This window comes from Bos taurus, chromosome 14 (assembly GCF_002263795.3).
Source record: "Bos taurus isolate L1 Dominette 01449 registration number 42190680 breed Hereford chromosome 14, ARS-UCD2.0, whole genome shotgun sequence".
In the NCBI taxonomy this organism is placed as follows: domain Eukaryota; kingdom Metazoa; phylum Chordata; class Mammalia; order Artiodactyla; family Bovidae; genus Bos; species Bos taurus.
The window spans coordinates 72,332,937-72,348,666 of record NC_037341.1 but is presented as its reverse complement, the minus strand read 5'-3'; the positions used below and the strand labels follow the sequence as shown (position 1 = coordinate 72,348,666).

Here is a 15,730-nt window from a genome sequence, read left to right as displayed (position 1 = left end):
GAGATGCTAAAGAATCAGCCGGCAATGCGGGAGACCTGGGTTCGATCCCTGGGTTGGGATGATGCCCTGGAGGGGAGCATGGCAACTCTGATATTCTTGCCTGGAGAATCCACATGGACTGAGGAGCCTGGGAGGGCTACAGTCCATGGGGTCTCAAAGAGTTGAATATGACTGAGTGACTAAGCACAGCACACACGAGCAAATACTGGTATACAAGAGAATGCTTGGGTAATTAACAAGTGAGGTTTTACCTTTGGTTTCTATTATTCTATATTCTATAAACCAATGATTAAGAACACTGCAGAAAGACTGGAAGAAAATAAAGTGCTTTCTATGGACAAAAAAAAAAATCTTCATTTTGATTCCTTAATATTTTCCTGTCTCTAGGCTGTCTCACACAACTATACTAGAGTAGAAAGAAAGAAAAAAATAAGTATTAACAGACCTTTCAAATGAGATGTTGCCATAAATGCGAGTACGCAGGTTCAGACAGAAACATTATAAAGAGGAAACAATGCCTATTTCACAAGGAAAGTGTCAGAATCAAGGCCTTTCTTTGTTCCAGTCATATCTTTGTCGGGACACATGTTAAGCATTTCAAATGAAAGAATATATAAATTGTTACCACAGGACCCTCAAATTTTATTATGCATTTTCCTCCCAATAACTCCAGCATCATTAAACCAAACAAGTCCAGAGGAAGGCAGGGAAGTTTTAATCATGCAAAGTTCAAATGTAAAGGAATGATATGCTCAGAAGTGCGATTGTCTTTACCAAAGTTCTAAATAACTTAGCACCCCATCAAAATCATCCCTGATTATTAAGAATGGTCTGTTTATTTTGTCAAACTCTTTAAGACTCTTGTTAAAGCCATAAACACATGATAAAGACACCCTCTAACATCCCTTCTTCCTAAAGAGCATTTCTGCCTATCTAATTACATAGCTCTTAAGGCCAAACTCTTTACAGCATCATGTTCTCATTGGTACTTTCAAATTTACTTTCTTGCGTGAGCATCAAAGTACACGGTATGATGTTAATAAACCACACAGAATTAAAAGAATCCCTCTAATAAAGTGAGACTTTTTACAGACTGCACTTATCACTCAGCCCTTAAAAGAGAAATGTGGAAAACAGAAGTAAAATCTTCTAGGGAAAACCGCCCACAATTTTTAAATCACTGGTTTTTTTTTTAGAAGGAGAGGGGGGCATGGTGAAAAAAGTTAACGTGCTTTCCTACATTGTGCTCATTTTCTGCTAACAGTCTGCCTGCCTAGAACCTCCTGGGGCAGAACATGGGTACCCAGCAGCCTCATGACCAAGAGATCTGATATTTTTCCCTTGTGGCTCAGCTGGTAAAGAGTCCGCCTGCAGTGCGGGAGACCTGAGTTCGATCCCTGGGTTGGGAAGATCCCCTGGAGAACGGAAAAGCTACCCACTCCAGTATTCTACCCTGGAGAATTCCATGGACTATACAGTCCATGGGGCGGCAAAGAGTCGGACACAACTGAGTGACTTTCATGACAAATTTTAACCACACAATATTCAACAATTTTGTCTGCCCATATGTTGAACACATCATTTGATTTCCATTTTCCTACTATCGTCCAAAACACAGAAAATACTCCATCTGAGGTTCTGATCAACAAAAGTTAGCCAGAATTACCTCATGTCAAAAGCCTAGAAAGGTGATATCTTAGTTAACCTACACGGCTTCATCAGGGAGTAAATTTACAATTTCTATTAGACTTTTCAAAACACAGACATTAGTCCCCTGGCACCTATTACTCCCCATTGCATTCTCTCAAGCATAGAAATACACAGAGAAATAACTACTCTCCTAACCTGTTTTACCCAAGATCACTCTTGACAACTGAGGCTAATGCTTTTCCATTTTCAGTTTCCAGCACCGAGAACTCCACCTTCTCTGCTACTCTACTCCAAATTCAAACATCCCTCTTCAAACATTTCCATCTAGCTTCCATTACAAAACATCCTCTCACCAAACACAACACACTCACCCTTCCTTTAAAAAAACAGAAAACAAGGACTTCCCTGGTGTTCCAATGATGAAAAACCCGCCTGCCAATGCAAGGGACATGCGTTCAATTTCTGGTCCAGGAAGATTTCACATGCCACGAGGTAACTAAGCCCGAGAGCCTGCAAGTCACAACTGCTGAGTCCATGGGCCACAACTCCTGAAGCCTGCAAGCCCTAGAGGCCATGCTCTGCAACAAAAGCCGCCACCTCCACGAGAAGGCCGCGCACCGCAACTGCAAGCGTGCAGCAAGGCCGACCTAGCACAGCCGAAAATAAACAAAGAAAAGTTTTAAAAAAGGAATAAAATATCAGCTGACAGACCAGAGAGAATCCCTTCTCTGCCATTTAATGACATCTATGTGTCCTCGGGGAAAATGCTTAATTTACCTGCTCTTCGGGTTTCCAATATTAATAGACGTCATGGTCACAGAAACCCTTTGCAGAACTGTGAGAATTAGTAAGTATACAAGGTGCCTAGCCTTGGGGCCCGGCATGTACAGGCTTTCAATAAAAGGCTTACTATACTATCAGAGATTTACTCTGTTCAGAGATGGCAGTTATACACTCCCTGTGAGATTAAGAGGATTTCCTGTTTCCTTTGATTGGAACTCTATGGGTTGAAAAACATAATTAAGCTAGACATTCTCAGAAAGTATATTTACATTAATATTAATTAATGCAAACAGCTGTTTGAGAAAGCCAGCCAGATAAACCTGCTTCTTGGTCAGGTGTGAAATCCTATTGTTCTCAAGTTATGAGTCATTTAAGTTAATGATGTATTCCACGAGATACTGTCAGCCACCAAAGAACCACAATTGTACACAAAGAAACTGCTTTCGAGCAATGCCATACCCACTGTCACACACAGATATTAAAACTTAGTAAACAAAAATCAGTATCCTATCCTCAGTATAAGAACAGCAAACTAAAAATTAAGTAACATTAACAGAGATCCAATCTGGAGAAGCAGGAGACAGTCAAGACCCATAAGCCCATGGTCCACATGTCCTTCCCCCTCTGTGCTTGGCTCCTAATCCCATCAGGTACTACCTGCCTCTGGGCTCCTGTACCTGTCTCTAAGCTCTTGCTATTCCGTATCACAACTACTGTTTACTTCTCTGCCTGGAGCATAAGAACTCAAAACTCCTTGAAGGCATGGCATGGGGAGAGACTGAACCATAGTTATTTGGCCCTGGTACATTTTTCAGCAACCCATAGAAGTCTACTACCTGAATGCCCTCAGTCGTCACAACCTTGCTAAGATCATTGGATCTGCTCAATGCTCAAAAATTAACCGTATTGAGGCTCTCTAACTTCCAAACAACTATAAGGTACATTTGATGGCACACCTTTGCCACAGGTCAAGTGATTACTGTTGCAGAGTTTCCCCCCACATGGACCTGAAGCCCTGGAGTAGACGGGGAGAAAGCACATGGTAAGCGCAATCCAGGGTAGAACGGAAAAGCCAACAGAGGAGGACCGACACCAAGATGCCAATGTGACTGAACACGCACGTGTGATTTAGAAGCAGCGTGGTACAAAGAGGCAACTGCGAGAATCCACTTACTTTACAAAAGCACCTGAGCCTCAGCTTCAACACCTGAAAACTGAAGGCACTTTCAAGATCAATCTTCCGGCTCTAAAATGTATTTTGTTCCTTTGATGATTCCAAAGTCTGTTCAGAATATGGTTTTTACAGCATCTCCTGTGCAAACCTCAAATATCAGTGTAGTGATGAAACAGTTAATAAACATTTCTGGACGATATAATGCCTACTAAGCAAATGTTTATTCTAAAAAATATCTTTTTTTTTCAATAGACTATTATTAGCTGTGCAGGAAGATGCCTTGTAAAAATTTCCAAATATTATTTTAAAATACATAGAAGTTAAAAGGTCAAATGTTCAGAAATATTAACAGAAAATAATTTAAAAAGAAAAAGGGAACTGGTGCCAGGGTTTGAAAAGAAGCTGCAACTTCTAGATGCTTGTGACGAAAAAGTAATGTCTGCACAATCTACATTTATAATTGGATATCTGCTGCTGATATAGCTGTCTTTAATAGCTGGCAGGAGGCTTGTGCACTACAGCAAAGAGTTAGCCTAAAACAATGGCAAATCAACTCGCAAGGCAAAACAGAGACAGTGCATGGACTGCTGTGTTTCTTGTTCTTGTACAACAGCATTTAGACGCCTCTATTAAAAAATAATAATAACCAGGTGCATTATCCAAAAGTTCACTGACTAGGGACACTAGCAGTTGTCTGTCCATGGCAATTTCATTTCTGTTTCTTACACAAATCATCGCTTGCAAGCATTGATGTTAAAAACAGAAAAACAGTCTAGTACACAGTGGCTATAAATGCCAAATCAATTTTCAGCAGATAATAAAGTCCATGTTTTACAATCAGCAATGTACTGTTTTACTACCCAAAAATGTAAGCTAATAATATATAGCTCTCCTAAATGGAAAATGCAGATATGCTGTTAAAAAAAAAAAAAAAAAAAAAGGGCCGGCTGTGAGAGGATGGATCATTTCTGCAGGGACCTTCTTAAAGCTATGTGTAAGTGTTTTGAAAATATCACATGATGTGGCCATGTGTTAAAAATTACAGCCAGTTAAGTTCTCTGCTAAGAAAAATATGTGGGCAATTTATGAAATGCACTCCAGGATGGAGCTGTCTTAAGTAAAACCAGATTTTGAAAACAAACCTTTTTTTTTTTTTGGAAACTTGAACTTAAAAAAAGTTCCAGTCACATCTGGAGAGCAGGACCATTGAGAACATTGAGAAAGGGTGGTCTGACCTAATGCTAGCCATCTTCTGAAAGAACAGCACTATTTCTGGGCTACACAGACTGTGCTCACTTATTGTCCTTTTAAGGCAACAGTCCTGAAAGTATTTTGTAGGTCAGCATATGTTCTTTGATAATATTATACCAAGATTGATAAAAATATAAATGTTTCAGAAAGCTCAGAGCCATCTCCTCCTGAAATACTGTAATTCCCAGAGTCTCCTAGCCTTCTCATAAGCAAACATTTTTCTTCCCTTAAACACAAGGATCTGGTTGTTAGTAAGTGACAGGCAGTAAAATGATATTTCCTTATATTGAGTTAAATCATAAAAATAGTATCATCTATTTCTTTAAAAGCACGTATGGCCTTCTCTTCGACTTTTCCTGGTTCCTTTTGAAATAGCATGCTATCAATAGCTAAAGTGCATTGTTTTTTGTTTTTTTTTAAATGGACAAAGTTATAAAGCCCTGAAACTAAGACTTTACCTACCCATCCCCACAGACTGGTATATCTTTGAATAAATTCAGTTTGTACACATCTATTTCCAGGGATCCCCCCATTTTTATGAAAAAGGTCCTAGATCTGAGAATTGTTACACCAAGTTTGGACAACCAGGAGCCAATTCTGACACCTGACCTATGGAAGAAAGATAACAGTGATGAGGATGATGATAAATGTTAATATATATTTAGGATAGTGACAATACCAGATTACCAGAAATACGTCCTTTTAATCTTGTACACATATTGTCTTACTTAAAAGTAAAAAATCTGTCCCAGATGGTAAAAATGCCCATTAATATAAGTACATATATATGGACAAAAATATGCTAAAAACATTATTAAGAGGTAATCCGTCTGATAGTAGTGGTTAAAAAATGCAGATGGGTGTCAAAAATAACCAAGTGTCAGAACTGCTCAAGTATCACCATTCTGGCACAAGCTCGTAGTCACAGCTGTTAATATGTTCTCCGCATCCAAGTACAAGGTTTTCTAACACAGTTGATGAGCAAGAGAGAGTGAGAAACACTGCCTACACTTCAGGTTACTGCTTCAGAACCAGTCAGATGTTAATGACTAAAACACACTTATCAATGATTCTAAAACCTTAAATATGGTTCAATGCATTTTAAATAAGGATGTTTCAAAGAATACTTTAAAATCATGTAATTAATATGGGATAGCAAGGGTCCTACCTAATCTCTTTCACTTGTCATCGTTCACAAATGGCTTTGGGTTATTATGCGGTTCTGTTTTACCAAAACAAAATACAGACTCTACAAAATGCTGACAGATCAGATCATTTAACACATATTTATTAAAAGCATAAAAACAAGTTAGATTTGACTGATGACATAAAAATCAGATGAAACTATACAGTACTCAGGCTAAATAAAAAAACACAAGCACTTTTTCACACAGCTTCCATATCACATACTCCATGCACATGACATCTTCAGCTGCTTGGTGCATATAAATCAAGATGAGTGCTGAAAGAGTTAAAATGACCTTTCAGAGACCTCAGTCATTGTCTTTTTTAAAATTGATTTTTCCCATATTTCAGCTGCACACATCCCTCGTCCACAGAACTAATGAAAAGGTGCAGTTCGGTCACAAATGCATCCTCGCTGATGAGCACTTACAAGACACATCCTAAAGGGAAAAACATTCTTCAAACAACTGGCGATACCTACACACAACCGTGGTTGCAGAAAACTGGCAGATACTGTTTCAAAACACCATCTGCGAGGTGTACAAACCCTGTGACCAAGCGCAGCCTCTTCTGTCGGTCCTGCCCAAAAAACCCACACAAATCAGCCAGCTGGAGGATCTCTCTCTGCCTTGTCTTTTTAATCTGAGATCTACTACTCAAAGTAGGCAAAGGGCAGTCCAGATCGTTCCTGAGAATAACAGAAACACCCTTGCCCCGACAGGCTTCTACCAAGCTTCTCTGTTCTCAAGCAGAGCCTTCACTGGCAACGATCACAGAAACACTCTGGGCTCCAAAAATAATATTTTTCAGAGGAAATTAACATACATTAAATTTCCAGGACCACAACAGCATCAGTAATTCAGCAGACTTTCTATTTTTAATTAACCGATTTCAATTATTTGCCTGATGACATCTCAGCGCTGTAATTTAGGACAAGACTGAAATAATCGGTAGTCCCTAAAGCTCCCTTCACTTTCTCTGACATAAACAGTTTTCGAAAGAGACCTTATCCCAGGGTTCCATCATAATCTGCACGCTCCCACCACAGATGAAATGTCCAGGACACAAGGTACAGATGACAGTTGCGAAATCCACAGCAGAAAACATCCTTCTTACTTGAAGCTAAATCCCTCGAGTGAATTGCTCTGGCCAACAGATAACGTGGCTGGACTTGCCCTCAGTCTTGAAAACACACCTCCCATGTCTTAAAGGCGAGGCTTCCACCCCTTGGAGTTCTGGACCTAGATTCTAATGGCTCTTTTTTAACGCCACCATCCACCTCAGTCACTGCCCCAGCCTCTGCCTGCCCACCTTAAGATACAGCCCGCTGTGGGCAGAAGGTTCTTTTCCGAGCAGTAATGAAAAGTAAGCCTGCTTCCTTTGACAAACCACAGAGAGAAAGCGGAGCGGGGCTCACTCACCGGGCATTCCTGAATGCAGCGTCCTCACCGAGAGTGGCTCTCTCTCTCTCCTAAGAGGAAGCGCGCGCGGGGCTCATGCCTCCCGTCCCGGAATCGGGGGCCGGCAGAGCGAGGGGGGCCGGCAGGGGGGCTGGGGCGCCGGAGCCCGAGGCGGGGTGCTGGGCGCGTGCGCCTGCCAGGCGGGGACAGATGGAGAGCTGACACTCCGGATTGCACTTGGAGCAGAAATGTGGATGATGACAGGAGCACATGTGGCCTTGAACCCAGCCCCGTCTCTCCAGGCAGAACAATGACAGGGACGTGTGGGCCACCCCGGCCTCCCCTTACCCCCTGGCCCTCTCTCCGCAACTTCCAGAGTACCCAAGAACAGGAAAGTAAAAATGCAGAATGATAAGCTAAATGCTGAATAATTCATTCCCCACCACCACCACCACCCCCCCTCAGCCCCTTGCAAGTTAACCCTTATCTTGCCGGAAAGAAGAGAAAGGCGACCTGCCCGTCCCCCCCCCCCCGCCACACACACCTCCCACGGCTCACAAGGGGAGCTATCCCTTACACGTTCATAGGTTAACAACCCCCATCATTGGGCACTTTATTTAAGAAAAAAAAAAAAAAAAAAACGGAGGCAGGGACCTCGAAGCTTGTTTATTGAACTGGAAATCCAAAGCAGCATAAAAAACCTGTTCCAAGACCCTGTAGACTGTGCCAGTTTATCAGACGGAACACAAGTCTCAGAAGCATTCCCTTTGTCAGCTTCTCAGTAGTGTGTGTAAAATAGAACACTTTGGAGGAGCAGAAGCAGACCACTTTATTTTACCAGCGTGCTTTTAACCCCCTGGGATCCCTGCGTTGATATGCTCCAAACATGCTTAGCTTACTCTCCTCTACCTTGCATAGAGATCCATAGGAGATGAAAACAAAATCTTCACTGTAAAGCCTTTTCAAAAGCTGAACAATCATGTCCTCCTGCTTTCTGATTTTTTTTGCACGCTCTTAAATGTTTATCCCTCCCATGAATAACACATACCCAGCCAGGTTCAATGGACTCTTCCCTATTAAGCTTTAATGGACACCATGATATATAAAACTACGAGCCTTTGTTAGAGTGCTTTATCTAAACCCGGCTATTTTCCTCTCAGCAGTCCCTCTTTAGTCCTTTGTAAAACATCCTTGCCTCATAGGAGAAACATATGCCTGCCTGCCTTGCGTGCCTTTTCTGCACACACAAAAATGCCAGGCAGAAGGAAAATACTGTTCACTTCTAAAACTCTTCCTCCATTTAACACTGGCACATCTTTCCTAGGTTTCTGTGTGTTTGTTTTAACAACACGGCACATGATGAGACACAGCCCTCAGGCTTTACCTTTCCAGTGGCTGTTCAATCCAGTATAAACAGAAACAACTCCACTCAGGAGCCTCTGACCAGCCCGCAAGCTCAATGAACAGACAGCCAGGAGCATCCCCCTTAACTCTTGCCCTGCCTTCACAGTCTTCAGCTCGTCCTGTGCCTATTCTACCCTTTCCATATGCTTCTGGCCCTTATCAGACTGATTTTCCCCCTACTTGCTGCCTCAAAGAAAGCATAAAAACAAACCCATCTGAAATCAGAGGCAGTGACTCTTGACTTCTGCCTCCTCCCTCTTCCTATACCTCTAGCCAAGAATGCACACAACCTGTTTCAAAGCGCGCACACACATACCCTGCACAAACTAAAAATAGATCATTTTTGCTAAACAGTGCCAATCAATAAGAACTTCTACAGCCCCCCAATAAGAAGTGCCGTTTCATCTAGTGAACCCCTCAAAAATCCATCACTGTCAAGAGACAACTTGTAAAAAGACTACAATTCATAATGATTACTCCATTCTGTCACTAATAGTATATTGCACTCTATTTATGAGGCCAATCTTTTTGTTCATCTTAGTTAGATGTCACTTGTAATGAGGTTCTGTGTAATGGATTTCAGAACAGTTACGCACTGATCTCAAACATTCTTATGACAGAAAGCTTTATAGCAGGCATGAGTGTGATAATCAATTAACTCCTGCTGTAAGGACCTTTATGAAATTCAGCATTCTAAATCTGTAGGTTTTCATTCTTAAAGAGAGCATTTTTTTTAAGCCACTCAATGCTACATGGCACTGATTTTTTTCTTTTTAATACCATACCTAAGTTAGAAAGAGAACATTTTCACAGTGGGGAAACCCAACTTTCATCAATATGCATGGTGAATCACTTCTAAAACAGAAAATCACAGGACAGAAATGCAATACACTTGAATAAAACTGGATGATATCCGGTTTAAAAACTGGGTCTTAATATCGGTACACTGCAAGTCCCTATACCACAGCTCAGAAAATTGAACTTCCATATGCCATGTGATTATGTATCTTTTCTATGTGTAAAAAAGCTTTTTAAGCTGTTATCTGACTACAGTAATTGCCACTTTAAATTGATCCACGTCAACAAAACCTGGATCCCTGGAGATTCTCACCTAGAAGTCTGATTGCAGAACAGGCCTCACAGAGTGTGCGCACACCTGAGGCTAGTTCAGCATTTTCTCCAGGAACCAGTTTCCTCCTCTTACCCTTTAATCCATGGAGGCAAGCAAAGCACCAACCTCACTTGGCAGTTCTCCCTGGACGGGGAAGCCTGGATATACAGTTCTATACACTTACTTAAACAGAAATAATTTTCCCTTTAATTAAAAAAAAAGAGTACAAGGAGCCAAGATCTCTAGAATCCAAATTGTAAAACAAAAATAGATAATCAATAACATGATGAATCCATTTATATACATGAGTGGGGAAAAAAGAATATCTAAGTTTTCTCTGATGCAAAACACTGTCTTGAATTGCCACTAGGAAACATATTTTTAAAAATTAAAATATATTCAAAACAAAAGACTTCACCGCTAAGTATCATCCTTAGAAGAGCCATGTTAACGCATGTCTTTTAATTAAGAACACAGAGCATTTTCAGGGCAATTATTTTAAAGAGGGCCATCTAAGAAAATCACCTTCCAAATCAGTAACTTTAGTCAACAACTGAATGCCTGGCTCCCAAAATAATACATAAATTTTTGACAATATATTTAGCTCATTAGAAAGATGTTACAGCATTTTATTACTCTAAGGTGTTTCTCACTTGTTTCCAAAACAGACCATCCCTATCTTAGAGACTTCTCCTTAGTTCAAACCTAACTTACCAACAGGGACTAAGAATCTTCTGACACTGCGGTTAATGAAAGCTCTCTACACTGGGGAAGGGAGAGTTTGAGTTAAAGCTTTTCCACAGGTCTTCTCAACTTTCCACTTGCTTCGAGCAGGCTGTTGTGATACACTGTGACTTCACACAGTGGGTATTAAGTGAGTTAATTCAAAGGAGCTGAAACCTCATTGATCCTAATTGAAAGCAATACACCCAACCAAATACCTTCCTACCCCATCTGCTCTGGTCTGCCACCAGCTATTCAATACAAGAGAATTAATAGTTTCAGATATTCTAACCGACCCAATAAAAGCACTCATTTAAGCAGGGCTGCATTAACAAAGTGAAAAAACAAGGGCAAAATGGGTTCAAAAGGAGCATTTTACTCCTAGTTGCCTTTAACAAAGCTGAAGAAGGCTGATTCTGACTTTTTATGTGCAAGACTTGATAAACTGAATGGGAAGGCACTCAGTGATCAGCCAACGAGCATTGATGAATGGTCATTAAGACCCCCCTGCTCTTAGGGGAGACCCGTCCACAAAGTGGCACACCAGCTTGAAAGGGCGGACTCACTAATGTCCAGATCTCTCCGCTTGCTTGTTCCACTTTCAATTTCAGACCACTGGCCACCAAATGAGGCTGACATATTGGAAAATAATGTTTTATGGGCGAGTGGTAAAAAATAAAATGGAGGCATTAGCTCTGCTTTCAAATTCAAATCTGCTAGTTTTGTCAGACCCCAAAGGTTTTGATTTTCCACCCAGCTGGAAGCTATTAGTGTTTTCTAAAGGCATCCCACTGACAGGGCAAACCTACCTAATGTGTGAGCTGTTGGGCTAAGATGGACCTCTCTTTTGGATGATTTCCTAACTTCTCATCACTTTGACAGTCAATTAAATAGATACAACACCTAATAAAAATGTACATTAATTTGTTTCTGCCACTGAAAGACATGTGAAACTGTATTAAATAAAGGCCCTAATAGGTTGTCTCCTGACAAAGATAAATCCAATAATACGTTGTCTGTAAGGAAAACAAACAGTTTTATGTTTATATAGTTAGGTTACAACATCAGATGCAGCCAACCAGAAAGAGATGAGTGGGATAGAAAAAAAAAAAAATTAAGTTAAAAAGTTCAGTGAAGTGTTTTATAAAGGTAAGAGGAAATCTGCCACTTTTAAACTCCTTAATATAAATATTGGCTGTAAACAACCAGAAACATTCACACTATTTCCCTCAGATATTTCCTTCGGGGGAAAGGACTGGCAAACACCTGTATCTCCCCTCAGCCAGCCCACAGAAGGGCTCGCAAGAACTTTGCTAAATCACAGAAAGCAACAGGAGACATGATGGCCAGCTTGAGAATTTGAAGGTTATATAAACATCACGGGGTCAAAGAGTTATTTGGGGCTGTCCAAGAGGGCCTAAGTGGGGCAATAAGGTGGAATCAAGTAAAAGAAAACATGCTGGATAGAGGAAGCTTGTCTTAATAGGTGATTATGCCAGATATCACAGCAGCAGGAAAGCTTCACTGCTTGGATCTTTTGCAACTAGATGACAAAGTACCATACGAAACAGTGTCTCATGGAGAACATGCTGTATGGTCTGTCAAGAAATCCAATTCTACCAGGGCAAGTGGCAGGTCAAGAGCTAGAAGTCATGACCCCTTGCCTTCACCTGTGACATGTCAAACCAGAGGGCTCAGGACCCTTTGATTTCTGTATCTCCAATCAGTTAGAGTGAGTTAATGTGCTCTAAACTGTGATTTGAAGATTCCAATCATAACATACTTTTAAACAATAGCGATGACCTAAGCTGATAAGCTGCAATGTCTAATTTCTTTTTTTTTTTTTACCATCTTCAATGTATAGAGAATACAATGTTAGTTATAACATTCCAACAATTTTTTAGGCACTATTTTTGATTCTCAACTCTGGGTGAAATATAATATCCTCTACATATGAACGAAAAGACATGTACCAGTACATTTAAGTATGTAGGGACCATGTATGTGTATTTCTGTAAAATGAAATCTGTTTAAGATAAAATATCACATGCCACAAATAAATAAAATCTATATTCATAATTACTGTGAACTGTTTCTAACACTGCTGAGTCTTTAAAATATTGCAATGTACTGAAGTTCTTTTTCACCAACAAGTTTTGATTTTCAATATCTACTATCAAAATAATTCTGAAATGATAAAAGCTTTAACACTTGCATTGTCTGCATGTTGCATTATTTAAATGCAAGCTCCAAACCCAGCATCATTAAGTGCAGATTAATCCACAGGCACCAGCAAAGGGTTAAATTATTTTTAAAACTTTAAAGTAAAACACTTCCTTAGTAAGCCACAAGGCTGTGTATTAGCTGTATCAACTCTGCCTCTTCACACAAAAGCATTTTCCTATAAAAACAATCACACTCTACTTACATGTAAAATCTGCCAATAAGTTGCCATTTAGTTTCCTTGTATGTCTCTTCCCTACAAAAATCACTCAAATAATATAAAAGACACTCAAACTATACCCATCCCTTACCATTGGACAAGGACTATAACACTATATGGAAAACCTTTGTTTCAATGTCACCAGCTCCCCATCCTGACTAATGGCTAGTTAGTTTTGTTAAAAGCAAGGGTGATGGCGTATGCTCCAATGAACTTTCCCTCCTCCCAGCAGCAGAGACAAAAACCTGCGGCTCTGCTCTGTGCAGGCAGCCATCTGGACAGCTTTCCCTGGAAGCCCAGCCCACACCACACTGCAGGCAAAATCGGAGGGCTCCAGAGCTCTGTGGGGCTATTCATGACATACCAATTTCACATTTTCTGCTTGTACGCTTGCAACAATAAATGCTAATGAGGACTATGAATGACAATTTTAAAGACAATAAAAAGGTCTCCAAATCCCTTGCATATGGAGACACTGTTTTCAAAACTTCACCTTCTGTTACAGAGCTTTTGGAGTCCAAAGAAGAAAAAAAGAATAACCTAAGGAAAACAATAAGATGATCAAAGCACAACTGAATCCTTAAGTTTTCGAAAGAAAGCAATCTGTGTAAGCCAAACAGACCACAGAACCCATTACCCCTATGGACAGCCCTGTGAATGCACAGGGTACCTTTATCTCTACGGCCTTTGCTTTCAGCAGACATGTAGCTCAGCAAATGCAATTCCTACAAAACACTTATCGTTTTTTTTAGAGTTTAGGAATTCGAAAGGCAGCATTTGTCCAAAAATAATATAATCATCATCATTAATCACACTTTGGCAAAGTAAGTGTTTAACATCCCACACATCTTTAACTAAATGTAAATGCAAAGTGGTCCTCTTCTGAAGACATCTATTCTCAAAATAATGCAACGGTTCTGGGTGATGAAACTATAAATCACGTTCATGTGCCTCTTTTAATTTTTCTCTATTTTCCAAATCTTCTAAAGCGAGCATGTATTACATTTTTGAACCAGAATAAACAATAAATATTACTTTCAATACAAAGAGAGTGCTAAACAAAAGATAGAAATGTTTTTGACCTTGATAGCAATTAAACTATTTTTCACAGCAACAAAAATAAAACAAAAGATTCGTCTTACTATAAACTGTGTGCAGGGTAGTCTTCTCATTAAGACGGATTAAAACACTTTCAACAAAATCCACCAGGTGGAGCAAATACACAGCAATAATAATAAAAAAACAAAAATCCCAGAATCTTTTCATCATATTCCACCCTCCCCCCTGCCCCCTGCCACAGGACTTTTCTAACAAACTCTCCATTTCTCTCTCTCCACATTGAAAATTAGTAAAATCTATCCGTACATACTAATTTGCCACCTTTATAAACAAATTCAAACTTACACAAAAAAAGATGTTTAACTACCACTGATTCCATTAAAGTTTTCATTCCAAAACTGCTTTATTTGTTCAAATAATACCCAGCACAGTGTATATGCTTTTATGACAATATAAATTTTTAAATTACTGTTTCATTCTGACCCTACTGGGTTTTGTGGTCATGAACCCCCTTCTCCTCCTGCTTCACAAGACCAAGCAACAGAATAGAATGTAATTCTGTACATTCTGAAATACACCGAACAGTAGTTAAAACCTATAAAACTCAACCGAATAATTTTTACTCTGTATGGAAATTTCACTTCTGACTTTTACTAAAATTACTCTGAATTGCAGGCACCAGACTACTAAAATTTTGGAATACTGTGGCTTTTTTTATCTGTTATACCAAAATGTCCTATTTTGATTCCTGATGATAAATTAACACATGCCCACAGTTACTAATAAATTTTGGCGTTTCCCTTCTCCTTTCTGGAGTAATTCACTTCCTCTCAGTCTCTTTTCTCAAGGATCTGCTTTTTTTCTTACTGTTTTCACTCCACATTTACTGGGCACACTCAGCACGAGGCACCAGCGCCACTTTCTTCCTACTTTGCTCTTTAATTCCTGGTGCCACCACCTGCAAGCCACAACTCTTCCCCAGACACTTTTCAAAGTCCTCCAGGTTTTTCTCACGTTATACACTCCCTGCTGCTAAGGCCTAATACTGTAACTGGCAGTAACCTTACTCGCATAATAAGAAAGCTCTAGGTAGATAGAACTTCTAGAAAGCTGAAGCCTGAAAGAGGGAACCTGAAGTTTGTCAGTGGAGGAGGACACCAGTCAGGAATGTTGACTGTGGCTTAAATTATATTTACATGTTTTCTTTTCTCATATTTATACTGATGTTGAAAGAGAAAGACTCTGAAAGAAATGCAGCAGGCTGATACATAAATAAACATGCAATGCCTGAGGATACACATAACACTTATGGCAGAGCTACTTATGCTAGTGCATAATAGATCATGGTGATGCCAGCTCCATCACAAGACGCACCAGGCTAATCCAATTATTTAAATGATTATATACTTTTTGCTGGAGTGGTAGACAAACACATAAAATATTGACATTGCTTCCATAAATATAATATGAAAAATAAGATTTGAAAATCGTTCCTACGAAACTCTCCTCTGCAAAGTCCCAATGTCTTTATTCTTTGCAAAGAATGG

At 39.9% G+C, this 15,730-nt stretch overlaps 1 protein-coding gene across 5 annotated transcripts in view; it reads right to left on the bottom strand.

The window, feature by feature from the left end:
• The window catches only part of RUNX1T1 (RUNX1 partner transcriptional co-repressor 1), a 157,463-nt gene that overhangs the window by 110,091 nt on the left and 31,642 nt on the right, over positions 1-15,730 (bottom strand). The window contains exon 1 of one of the 5 annotated variants that reach the window (XM_025001691.2): positions 7,465-7,828. The exons of the other annotated variants lie outside the window; for them this stretch is intronic. Within the exon in view, the coding sequence (XP_024857459.1) occupies positions 7,465-7,471 (7 nt within the window). The 5' untranslated portion in view covers positions 7,472-7,828. Of the gene's footprint in view, positions 1-7,464; positions 7,829-15,730 lie in introns of those variants that run through there. 5 annotated transcript variants of the gene reach the window in all.